The sequence below is a fragment of the Narcine bancroftii genome, chromosome 13 (assembly GCF_036971445.1).
Source record: "Narcine bancroftii isolate sNarBan1 chromosome 13, sNarBan1.hap1, whole genome shotgun sequence".
Taxonomy (NCBI): domain Eukaryota; kingdom Metazoa; phylum Chordata; class Chondrichthyes; order Torpediniformes; family Narcinidae; genus Narcine; species Narcine bancroftii.
In genome coordinates, this window is record NC_091481.1 from 86,907,158 (window position 1) to 86,920,237 (window position 13,080).

The window sequence follows — 13,080 nt, forward strand, 5'->3', positions numbered from 1 at the left end:
GTCTTACAGCGAATCAAGGTAGATAAATCCCCTGGGCCTGACATGATATTTCCTCAGTCCTTGAGGGATAGCAATGTAGAAATTGCAAGGGCCCTGGCAGAAATATTTAAAATGCCGTTAGCCATGGGTGAAGTGCCAGGGAATTGGAGGGTAGCTCATGTTATTCTGTTTAAAAAAGGCTCCAAAAGTTCCTGAGATCTAGGCAAGAAAAGTAATTAGATCCTCTGAAATTGATCCTGGATCCCGACAGTTCCTCTTTTCCTGCTTTTCTGTTTCTTTCTTTCTTTTCTATTTTCTCTTCCTTTTTTTCTATCTCGGGGTTGTTTGGGGGGAGGGGGTAATGGGGCTGTTTTGAAATATGGACAACCTGTATTATTGATTTTTTTTTTCATTTCATTTTATGTATTTAGGTAATGGTTAATTCCTGATACATGTTTGACCACAAAATTAAAATAAAATATTTTTTTTAAAAATCTGGATGATAATGTTGTAAATTGGATCAGCAAGTTCGCTGATGACACTAAGATTGGACGTGTTGTGGACAGTGCGGAAGGTTTTCAAAGCTTGCAAAGGGATCTGGACCAGCTGGAAAAATGGGCCAGTAAGTGGCAGATGGAATTTAATGCAGACAAGTGTGAGGTGTTGCATTTTGGAAGGACAAACCAAGAAAGGATACACACAGTAAATGGTCGGGCACCGAGGAATGTGGAGGAATAAAGGGATCTAGGAATACAGATACATAATTCCTGAAAGTGGCAAGACTGGTAGACAGTGTTGTAAAGAAAGCTTTTGGCATCTTAGCTTTCATAAATCGATAGGAGATAAGATGTTATGGTGAGGTTATATAAGACATTGGTGAGGTCAAATTGGAGTATTAGAGTATTGAGTGTAGTTCTGGTCACCAAACTACAAGAAGGATATTAGTAAGATTGAAAGAGTGCAGAGAAGATTTACTAGGATGTTGCCGGGTTTTCATGAGTTGAGTTACAGGGAGAGGTTAGGACATTATTCCTTGGAGCGAAGAATAATGAGGAAATTTGAAAGAGGTTTACAAAATTATGAGGGGGACAGAGAGAGTAAATGCAAGTAGGCTCCACTTAGATCAGAAGAAATAAATACAAGAGGTCATGGCTTTAGGGTGAAAGGGGAAAGGTTTGGGGGAGCATTTTCACTCAGAGAGTGGTGGGAGCGTGGAACAAGCTGCCATCTGATGTGCTAAATGCAGGCTCACTCTTAAGCTTTAAGAATAAATTGGATAGATACATGATGGGAGAGGACTGTAGGATTATTGGAGTGGTTGCAGGTCAATGGGACAAGCAGAATGATGTTTCAGCACAGTCTAGAAGGGTTGCTGTAGTGTTCTATGGAGGAGATGGCACCACGTCTAAGGAAGGATGTGTTGGTATAGGAGAGGATCCAATGAGAATGATCCCAGGGCTGAGAGGGTTAACCTTGAGGAATATTTGATGGCTCTGGGACCAGTGGGCGCAGTCTCAGAATAAAAGGACGTTCCTTGAGATCAGAGAAGAAATGTTTCTTCAGCCAGGGGGTGTTGGGGAGGGTGGGCAAATCTTTGGTGTCAGCCTGTTCTTCCCTTCGAACCATGTGTGGAAGATGTTCAGTCTGTCTGAGAGGAGTCATTGTTGAGTCGCAAGGTTGTCCTGTGATCCGTTCTTGATACCTTGCCACATGTGTCACCGCTTGAACCACCCAACTGCAACTCTCTTCCAATTAACCACATCCCACCCCTCCCTGACTGCTCTACACTGACTCCATCCATTTCCTGTGACCCTACTCCTCTGAACTTGGGGACCTGCTGACATTTTGCTCGAGCCTGAAACGTTGGTTCTGTATCTTTACCTTTGCCTCGTAAAGTAACACTGTTTGACCTGCTGAGTTTCTCCAGGATTGTGTTTTTACTAATCCCCCTCCACTAACCCCACCCTCCCTTCATCACTCTATTCTGTGACCTCTCCACCACTCCATTCACCTCTGCCTCTTCCTGACAGGTGGTGGCATTGAAATTCATCCCCAAGCTGGGGCGCTCGGACAAGGAACTGCGCAGTCTGCAGCGCGAGATGGAGATCATGTGCCTCCTCCGGCACCCCAACATCGTCCAGATGCTCGACAGCTTCCAGACTGACACCGAGGTGGGAGTCTGATCGAGCTGAAGAGCCCTCGTCTCTGGAAGCACTGCCCTTGCCAGTCCACCCCTGGACAAAACGGTCAGATCATATTCACTGTGACCCAGGATAGAACAGTCGGACAGTAGTCACCGTGGCCCAGGACAGAACAGTCGGACTGTGGTCACTGTGGCCCAGGACAGAACAGTCGGACTGTGGTCACTGTGGCCCAGGACAGAACAGTCGGACAGTAGTCAATGTGAACCCAGACAGGAATGACGACCTGTAGTCTCTACGACCTGGATGGTTTGACAACTTGTTACGTCCCCAGATGGAGGAGTCGGACTGTAATCACAGTATCCGTGGACAGAACAGTCAGACAACAGTCAGCATATTCATACAGGACAGTTGGACTGTAGTCTCAGACAGACAAAGGAGAGTCAGTGGATGATGTTTACCTGGATTTTTAGAAGCCCACAGGGGTGGACTACTTTTCACATTGTATGTAAATGATTTAGATGGTGGAATTGATGATTTTTTTGGCCATATTTACAGATGATATGAAGATACTGTATGTGGAGGGGCGGGAAGTGTTGAAGAAGCAGGGAGTTTGCAGAGGGAGTTGAACAGGTTGGGAGAATGGGCAAAGAGGTGGCAGGTGGAGTACAGAGGGGGGAAGTGTATCGTCTTGGAAGGAATAAAGGCATCGACTATTTTTTAAATAGATTTTAATAAATCTCCAAAAAGTGGAGATTCTAAGGGACTTGGGAGTCAAGTCCCCTTTATTTATCATTCATACCATGCTTACACAGTAAAGAGTTTCTCAGGACCATGGAGCATATTTGTATAATATGTTAGAGTAAAAGTCCACGGTACCCCATCCACATATGTTCTGGGAATTCAGGAGCCTGATGACTTGGGTGAGAAAACCGTTGCCCAATCTGGACGTAAGGGCCTGATGCTACAGTACCTCCTACCAGATGGCAGAAGGGAGAACAGTTTATGTGAGGGGCGTGTGGAGTCCTTCACAATGTTTATTGCCTTTCACCTGCATCGAGTGTTGTCGACGTCCTTCATGGTAGGAAGAGACCCCCCCCCCCCCCAATGATCTTTTCCACTGACTTCACTATCTTCTGCAGGGTCTTACGGTCTGAGGAGGCACAGCTTCCAAACCAGGCGGTGATGCAGTTGCACAGGATGCTCTCGATACATCCTCTGTAGAATATAGTGAGGACGGAGGGTGGGAGATGGACTTTCCTCAGCCTTCGCAGGAAGTAGAGGTGCTGCTCGGCTTTCTTAGCTATGGAGCTGGTGTTGAGGGACCAGGTGAGATTCTCCACCAAGTCCACTCTAAGGAACTTGATACTCTTGATGACCACAACAGTCGAGCTGTCAATGGTCAGCAGAGCTTGATCCCCTGGGCCTCCTGAATTCAACAACCATCTTTTTTTTTAAACATTCAGATACAGATTGTTGTTTTAGGGAATCCTGGGGTAGGATTTCCTAAAGGTGAACTTGCAGGTTGAATCAGGGTTAAGCAAAGCAAATGCAACATAAGCATTTGTTTTGGAGGACTAGAATATAAAAGCAAAGATGCAGTGTTGAGGTTTTATAAGGCCTTGGTCAGACCACATTTTGAGTATTGCAAGCAGTTTTGGGCCCCATGTCCAAGGAATGGTGTGCTGGTATAGGAGATGGTTCAGAGATTGTTTATGAGAATAATCCTGGAGCTGACAGGGTGTTTGGCAGCTCTGAGGCCTGAACTCTGGGATCCCAGAGGGCACAGCCTCAGAATAAAAACAACATTCCTTGAGAACAGAGATGAAATGTTTCTTCAGCCAGAGGGGGGGGGGGGGGGGGGAGAATCTGTGGAATTTGTTGCCACAGATGGCTGTGGAAACCGAGTCATCTGGTGTATTCAAAGCAGATGTTTTTAGGTTCTTGATGTGTAAGGATACCAGAGATGATGGAGAGAAGGCAGGAGTACAGGGTTGAGAGGGAGAATCCATCAGCTGTGATTTGAATGGCAGAGCAGAACTTGATGGGCAGAACAGTCACAGGACAGTTCAGCTGTAATAACCTTCACAGGACTGTCAAACACAAGTCACTGGGTCCCCAGACGGGACTGATAGACCATGGTCACTGGTTCCCTGAACAGGACAATCAGACCACAGTTACTGTGACCCCGGGTGGGACAGACAGACCACATCCACTGTGACCCCAGATGGAACAGTCAGGCAGTAGTAACTGTTTCTCTCTGGAAAGGAGACTTGGACATGTAGTCACATCTCTGGCAGATAGTCTATAAGATGGACTGTTATTACCACGTACCTGGACAGGACTGTCTGACTGTGATCACCATGACTCTGGACAGGTCCTCTATCTGCCTGTCCCTCTGGGTTGCTGTTGCCCCACCATGACCCCTCTATGGCTTACTGCTCTGTGGGGTCGGTCGCCCCCTTGTTCCCCATCCATGGCCCCTCCCCTCCAGACAGTCGATGACTCCACTGACCAGTCCCATGTGACTCCTCCAAATATCCATCATGAACCTGTTGCCCCCGTAGGTGGTGGTGGTGACAGAATATGCTGAGGGGGAACTTTTCCAAATCCTCGAGGACGATGGCAGCCTCCCTGAGGATCAGGTGAGTGTGACAGCACCCTGCTCCTCCTCCCCTCACTTCCCCATTACCCCTCTGCCTTCTTCCCCCACCCTCTCCACAACCCCCCTCCCATTCCTTCCGCCACTCCTTCCTTCCCCTACTCCTTCCATTCTCCCTCTACCCTTCTATTTCCCTCATTTTCTGCCCTCCTCCCCATCCTTCCCTTCTCTCACCCTTCCCACACCCCTTCCCTCTACCCCTCTTCCCTCTGCCCCTCTTCCCTTTCCAATCCTTCCCCTTCTCTCTCATCTACTCCCCATCCACTGCATCTCTCTCCCCCATTCCTGTTCCCCCTTCACTCCCCCTCACATTGCTCTCCCCTTTTCATCCCCTCTCCCCTGCTCCTCCTCCTCTTATCCCCCTCCCTCTGCTGCCCTCCCCTTTGCCCCCTCCCTCTCCACAACACTCGCTTGCCAGTGTGTCCCTCTTGTCCTGTGTAGGTACAGGAGATCGCGACCCAGCTAGTGTCGGCTCTGCATTACCTACACTCCCACCGCGTCCTCCACCGTGACCTCAAGCCACAGAATGTCCTGATCGGCAAGGGAGGGGTGGTCAAACTCTGCGACTTTGGGTAAGCTGAGGTCTGAGCAGATACCACAGGTGGGACGTGCATGCACAGTGAGGCGGCCAGTGCTACATGCAGGGAATCTGCTCGAGGACTGTTGTATGCAAGACAATACTGGTGTGGGGAAGTGGGTCAGGCGTCGCACTTCGGAATCTGTGGTGGGACAGTAGACTGTTGCACATTGCATTTCACCACGGGACTGCTGTATCTGCCCTAACAGTGAATCTGCTCCTGCATACCCATTTCCCCCCCACTTCCTGCCCCTCCCTCTCCCCCTCCTCATCCCCCTTCCCTCTCTTTACCCTCCCACCTCTCCCTCCTCTTCCCTTTCTGTACCCTTCCTTCCTCTCTCCTTGTCTGTCCTCTCCCCCACCCCTTCCTGCCCTCTCCTCCCTCCCACCCCTCCCTCCCTCTTCTCTCCCTTCCCCACTCTTCACCTTCCCTTTTGCTGTACTCCTACTCCCCAAGCTTTGCCCGAGCCATGAGCCTGCAGACCCTGGTACTGACCTCCATCAAGGGCACGCCTCTGTACATGTGCCCCGAGCTGGTGGAGGAGCGGCCATACGACCACACGGCAGACCTCTGGTCCCTGGGCTGCATCCTGTATGAACTGTTTGTCGGCACCCCTCCATTCTACACCAGCAGCATCTTCCAGCTGGTCAGCATCATCGTACGTGACCCTGTCCGGTGGCCCAAGGCCATCAGTCCAGACTTCAAGGTGGGTTCAGCTCGGAGACAGAAAGGGTCCATGGTGGGGAGGGGATTCATTGAGTGAAGAGAGTATTCAATGGGTGGGAAGAGCTGGGCATAGGGGAGAGAATTTAATGGGTGAGCAGGGTTCATGATTGGGGAGGGGATTCAGTGCGAATTCAGTGGGTGGGAAAAGGATTTGGTGGGTGGGGAGGGTCTGAGGTGGGAGAGGGGATTTGCTGGGTGGGGAGGGTCTGGTAAGGAGGGGAATCAATGTGTTGGGAGGGTCAGTGGTGTGGAGGGGATTTGGTTGGTGGAAAGGATCCATGGGCTGGGATTGGGCCCGTGGGTCACGGGAGGGGATTCGGTTGGTGGGGAGGGGGATTCAGATGGGGGGGGTGGTGTCTTGGTGTGTTTGTGGGTTAGGGAGGGAATTCAGTAGTTGGAGAGGGTCCATGACGGCCATCATCATGAAAGGTGTTAACGATGTGGCTAAGAAGTTGGCCAAGAAGGAAGGCAATTTCATACCCAGGTACAGAGCCAGAACAATGGTAAAGGATCAGTTAAACAACTCATGGGAGGAGCGATCCGTGCTGGCTGCCCGATGATAGTTCAGGATGTTGAAGGGCACTTTACATTTTGCTCTTCAGTGATTAATAATACCTCCAACTGATTGTGTTCTCCTCATTTTCCCCTCCTGAAGTCCACAATCAGCTCCTTAGTTTTTTAGTTTTATGTTCGTCAGATAGAGATGGTTTGTGGTCTTGAACCAGTCGGCAACAATGTAGTTTGTCCATCTCAACCTTTCACTGATGATTCTTATAGGAGTAATATTGAAGGTCTTAGAAAGGCTATGTCTGAAGTCACCCTGTTTAAGATCCGATCTTTCCTCTTCCCCTCCCCCAAGGACTTTCTGCAGGGGCTGCTGAACAAGGACCCCCGTCAACGCCTCTCCTGGCCCGCCCTGCTGCATCACCCCTTCGTGGCTGACAGGGTTATCGGTGAGAGGGACACTACACTGTCCCCTGGTCTGCCAGCGGTTGGGGGGGAGACAGTGTGGGGTGGGGGTGGAGAGAGATGGGAGGGTGGGAGATGGGGGAGGGAGTGGTGGGGGGGAAAGAGAGAGAGAGTGGGGGAAAGAGAGAGAGAGTGGGGGACAGGCCCAGTTCATCTGCGCCCATCAATATCCCCCCCCCCACTTTAGTGCCACCTCCCTCATGAGGCCCATCTCCCACCCCACTCCCCACACACCACGGAGTTGTCAGTTTCCGAAGGAAGCTCATGTCCCTGCCTCCACCGCTGTTTTCATCAGCTTGTTCCATGTGTCCATCCCCTCTGTCCCCTCACCTCCAATCTAAATCCCATCCCCTCACCTCATTGTTACCCCTTTTCATCTCAGATCCTCCCATTTGAGCAATGCTCCACATCATCCTTGTGATCCCCTCTCAACCCCTACACTCTCAGGAAAACTGGTCCAGTGTTTCTAGTCTCTCGCCATAACTCCACTTCCCAACCTTGGAAACTACTACATTACCCTCTTCAGCTTCATAATCTTCTATAGCTTGGTGACCACATCTGCAGGTGAAGAATGGGAAGGGGGGGGGTGCAATGGAGGGGAGCTGCTGGGGGAAAGGTGGACAGTGTGAAGGGGAGTTGGGTGAGAGAGAGCTGGGGAAAGGGGTGTTGGATGGGGCAGGAAGGAGGAGATAGATGGGGTGGGAATGAGGGGGTTTGGATGGGTTGGGTGTAGCTGTGATGAGATGGGGATGTTTGGGGTGGGATAGGGATGATTGGGGTGGGGAAGGGGATGTTTGGGGTATGGAAGAGCTGCCATCCTGACCCCCTGAACCTGCCTTATCCCCAGTGTTGGAGGAGGCAGGGGCTTGGGCTGGGGAGAAGCCCCTCACCCAGAAGCCCAGCCACAAGGAGCAGCAACTGAAGGAGCAGCAGACCCGAGCACTGGCTCCCCGATCCGGTCACTCACGTATCCTAAGGAGAGCTCGGCAGCAAATGCTGGAGAAGGGCCGAAGGAAAGTGAAAAAGGTCCTCGTCCCAAACTTCTCCGCACTCTCTCCCACTCCCTTCCCCGTCCCACCTGCTCCCTCTCCTCTTGCTCCCCCATCCTCCCCTCCTCCCCTGTACTCTCTGCTACCCCGTCTCCCTCGCTTCACCTTCTCTCCACACCTCTCTCCCCAACTTCCCGCCACCTCTCCCTCCTCTCTCCTCCCCCACCCCTACCCTTAATGATTGGGGATAACGAGCATCCACTGTAACGCTCATGCAACCTCACAGGACACCGGCCAGCTCCCTCCCGCCTTGGCGCTGGACCCCTCCGTTCCAGCCCCAGCCATAGACATCAGGCTGACGTGTGATGAGTGTCCATCAAGCTCCCCTTCCTCTGAAAACGCCGTCCAGCACAGCAAGATCAAGCAAAGGTGAGGGATTGATGGGTGGGGGGGAGAGGGGGAAGATGGGGGAGGGAGGGTTGGAGAGAGCTTCTGGAGGTGGGTGGGAAAGTGTAGGGAGGAGGAGTGATGGTGCAGGAATAGGTTCACATCCTCAGCTCACTTAAATTTTAGATATGGGTTTAGCCCTTAGTACAATGAGAAGGGTTCTTTTGTGAGTAGACAGGCAGTTATCTCTAACATTCATATAGCTCATGTAAAGAGCACAATGTGGCGTTACACTGAAAAGGAAGATCAGTTAGCTCCAAGCAAGGGCAGTGGGATCACTAATGTGGGGTTCATTCAGGAGTCCGATGACTCCGGGGAAGAAACTTATTAAGCTCATAAATGAGTGTTTTCCCCCTCCTGAGCTTTTTTCTTGACAGGAGAAGGGGACAAAAAGTGTGTCTGACGTGTGATGGGTTGTATAGGGAGTTGGCTGCCTTTTCGTGGGAGGGGAGGGGGGAGATGGAGTCCGTGGAGGGGAGAGGAATTTGGGCGATGCTTCGAGCTGCATTCATCACCTTCTGCAGCTTCGATTTTGATTTCTTCACATTTCAGATTTATTGTCAGAGTTAATAAATGACATCACATACATCCTGAGATGCTTTTTCTTGTGGGCATGGCAGAATTCCCACCAATTGGTAGGGCAAAAAACTATACACAACATACGCATGTGAACAAAAAAAAACTACCATCAGATAACAAATGTGAACAGGAGTCACATGATGGAGTAGTGGCCAGTGAAAGAATACCAGCCCGATCCAGAAAAAAAAAGTGAAGAAAAAGCAAAACCCGACACACAAATCACAACAAATAAAAGTTAGAGATGTGGACAAAAGAAAGAAAATGGCACCTAAGAAGGAAAAATCAAAAACAACAGGAAAAAAAGAAGGAAAGATGCCAGAAGAGAAAGGAGAAGGCCTTACCTGCACGAAGAAGCAGGGACCTCCCATGGACAGAGGAGCCCGCTCCCCGAGGTTAGTGGAGACTCCGCAGGGTCGCGACCTCCCGACTATGGGACTGTAAAAATGGCTCACTGAGCCAAACAGAGGTGTGCAATGCGCACAACACCAACGGGAGAGGGGCCCAGCTTTAGAGTGAACCTACACAACGTGACCAGCTGAGAGGTGCCCGACAGCAGGGCTCTCAGCTGGAAGAAGAGGAAAGCAAAGGGAAAGGGAGTGATAAGAAAGGAAACAGCAACAGGAGGCCCAACAGATAACTAGCCCAGAAGAAGAGGAGCAACATCAAGAAGCCATGAAAAAAAACACTCAACAAACTGAGGCAAGAAGTTCAACAAGAAAGTCAGAAGAGACACAGATACAAGGAAGAGAAGTAGAAGACACAAGAGCAGACACAGAAGAAGAAGACCAAGCTCTGCACAGAGGAATAGAAGGTAAAATGGATGGACAGTACATTGATTTTTTAAAAATTTCAAGAACAAATGAAAGCTTTAAAAGAATGGTTGACACTAGAATTTAGTGAAATGAAAAGTACAGAAGAAAAAGTGAGTAGAATAGAGCTGGTCATAACAGATGTAGGGAAAAGATTAGAAAACATGGAAGAACGAGAAATGGCTGGAGAAATGGAAGTGAATGACAAAAAGAAAATTCGAAGAAAGTGACAAAAAGTTAAAGAAACACAAGAGTTGTTAGCTCAGAAGATGGATATAATGGAAAACCATAGTAGGCGAAACAATATAAAGATAGTGGGCCTTAAGGAAGACGAAGAAGGCAAAGATATGAAAGAATTTATAAAAGAATGGATCCCAAAAGTCCTGGGAATGCCAGAAATACAGGAAGGAATGGAAATAGAAAGGGCACACAGAACATTAGACACGAAACCACAGTCACAACAAAACACAAGATCCGTTTTAGTAAAATTTCTGAGACACACGACAAGAGAAAATATATCGGAGAAGGCAAAGAATAAAATTAGAGAAGACAAAAAAACCACTGGAATACAAGTTCTGAACTCCTAAAGAAGAGGAAGGAGTTTAACACAGCAAAATCAATTCTATGGAAAAAAGGTTATAAATTTATGTTAAGATATCCAGCGGTGCTTAAAATAGTTATCCCGGGAGAGCAAAACAGACTGTTCTCGGATCCGGAGAAAGCACGAGAATTTGCAAAATGCCTGTCGAAAGAGAGACGAAGAAATGTAACAAGAACGAAGAATGACGACAAACTACATATAAAGATGTAAAAATAATGTATAAGTAAGAACTAAAGAAGGGAAGAAAAGGGAAGTAAGGGAGAAAGAGGGGGAGATTTTTAATGTGAAGATAAAAGTTTTTTGGAGGGGGTTGAGTGGGAGAGATTAACAGTCACTACGAAATCAGTTGACGCTTGCGAACGGGTTCGCAATCCAAATGGAGGGGGGAGCTGTGGTTGCCCAGCAAGGGACAAGGGGCGACTCAGAGGGGGGGGGGAACACTTGGGGGTTAAGGGATTTTTTGATGTGGGAGTGGTTGAAGTATTTTATATTTTAGAAGTGTTGTCATACATTGAGTTCAAAAAAGGAAAACATGAAAAAGGGGAAAAGGGGAAAGGTGGTGGTGAGGAAGCAGAAATGAGGTGTAAACAGAATATGAGATGGCCATGTTGAACTATATGACTATAAATATTAATGGAACACATAACCAAATCAAAAGGAAGAGGCTATTAAATTTACTGAAAAAAGAAAAAATAGATATAGCATTCGTGCAGGAAACACATTTAACTGAAGTGGAACATAATAAATTAGGGAGAGACTGGGTAGGACACGTAACGACAGCATCATATAATTCAAAAGCCAGAGGAGTAGCTATATTAATCAATAAAATTGTACCAATCAAAATAGAAGAGGAAATAATAGATCCAGCAGGGAGGTATGTAATGATAATGTGTCAGATATATTCAGATTTCTGGAATTTGATCAATATATATGCACCTAATGAAGAGGATCAAAAGTTTATGCAAGATATTTTTTTGAAGATTGTAGATACGCAGGGGAATATACTGATAGGAGGGGACTTTAACCTTAATTTGGACCCAAAGATGGATAAAACTGGACAAAAGACTAGCTGAAAGAACAAAGTAACCAAATTTATGGTTCAATGAATGCAGGAAATGCAACTTTTGGATATATGGAGGAGGCAACACCCAAAGGAGAAGGAATATTCATAATATTTGAGTAGACATAAAACATACTCAAGGATTGACCTGTTCCTGCTGTCAGCCCATATTCAAGGGAGAGTTAGGAAAACGGAATATAAAGCTAGATTGTTATCTGATCATTCATCCCTGTTATTAGCAATAGAACTGGAGGACATCCCACCAAGAACATATAGGTGGAGGTTAAACTCCATGCTACTTAAAAGACAGGATTTTAGATAATTTATTGAGCGCCAAATTAAAATGTACTTTGAAATAAATACGGAATCAGTGAAAGACAAATTTATATTATGGGATGCAATGAAAGCCTTCATTAGAGGGCAGATAATAAGTTATGTAACTAAGAGGAAAAAAGACTACAATCGGGTAATAGAACAAACAGCTGGAAAGGGAAATAGTAAGTACAGAAAAAGAACTAGCAACAAGGGAAGATACAACAAAAAGAGAATTGGCGGACAAAAAAAATAAAATACGAAACATTAGAAACGTATAAGGTGGAGAAGAACATCATGAAGACAAAGCAGAAGTATTATGAGCTAGGAGAAAAAACGCACAAAATACTAGCCTGGCAGCTTAAAACAGAACAAGCTAAAAGAACTGTATTGGCATCAAGGAAAAAGGACAAACAAATTACATATTACCCAACAGAGATCAATGAAAACTTTAAGGAATTCTACGAACAATTATACCGAACTGAGAACGAAGGCAAAGAAGACAAATTAGATGAGTTTTTAGCTAAAATTGAACTACCGAAATTGCAAGGAAGAGCAAAACAAATAGATAAAACCATTTGAAATAGAAGAAATACAGGATATATTAAAAAAGCAATAAAAGATAACAATAAAACGCCTGGAGAGGACAGACTCCCATAGAATTCTATAAAACATTTAAAGAGTTATTAATTCCTCCTCTCCTGGAAGCAATGAACCAGAGAGAAGAAACACAAAACTTGCCAGAGTCATGTAAAACAGCAATAATTACAGTAGTACCAAAGACGGGGAAAGATCCACTAACTCCAGCATCGTATAGACCAATATCTCTACTTAATTCAGATTATAAGATAATAGCAAAACTATTAGCAAACAGATTAGCCGACTGTGTACCAAAAATAGTAAAACTAGATCAAACTGGATTTATTAAGAAAAGGCGAACAACAGACAATATCTGTAAGTTCATTAACTTAATTCATGCAGTACAAGGAAATAAAATACCAACAGTGGCTGTTGCTTTAGATGCAGAGAAAGCCTTTGACAGGGTAGAATTGAATTATTTATTCAAAGTATTACAGAGGTTCTCCCTACCAGAGAAATATATTAATTGGATAAAAGCATTATTTAAGGGACCATTGGCAAAGGTGACAGTAAATGGATATATATCAAACCAATTTAAATTAAGCAGATCAACAAGGCAAGGATGTCCACTATCTCCCTCACTGTTCGC

The 13,080-nt window shown here is 46.7% G+C and overlaps 1 protein-coding gene across 1 annotated transcript in view; it reads left to right on the plus strand.

Moving 5' to 3' along the window:
• Nucleotides 1–13,080, plus strand: part of stk36 (serine/threonine kinase 36 (fused homolog, Drosophila)) — a 43,087-nt gene that overhangs the window by 2,135 nt on the left and 27,872 nt on the right. The window contains exons 2-8 of the mRNA XM_069907479.1: nt 2,010–2,150; nt 4,688–4,765; nt 5,224–5,354; nt 5,817–6,066; nt 6,946–7,039; nt 7,903–8,081; nt 8,331–8,473. Coding sequence (XP_069763580.1) covers nt 2,010–2,150; nt 4,688–4,765; nt 5,224–5,354; nt 5,817–6,066; nt 6,946–7,039; nt 7,903–8,081; nt 8,331–8,473 — 1,016 coding nt within the window. The remainder of the gene's footprint in view (nt 1–2,009; nt 2,151–4,687; nt 4,766–5,223; nt 5,355–5,816; nt 6,067–6,945; nt 7,040–7,902; nt 8,082–8,330; nt 8,474–13,080) is intronic.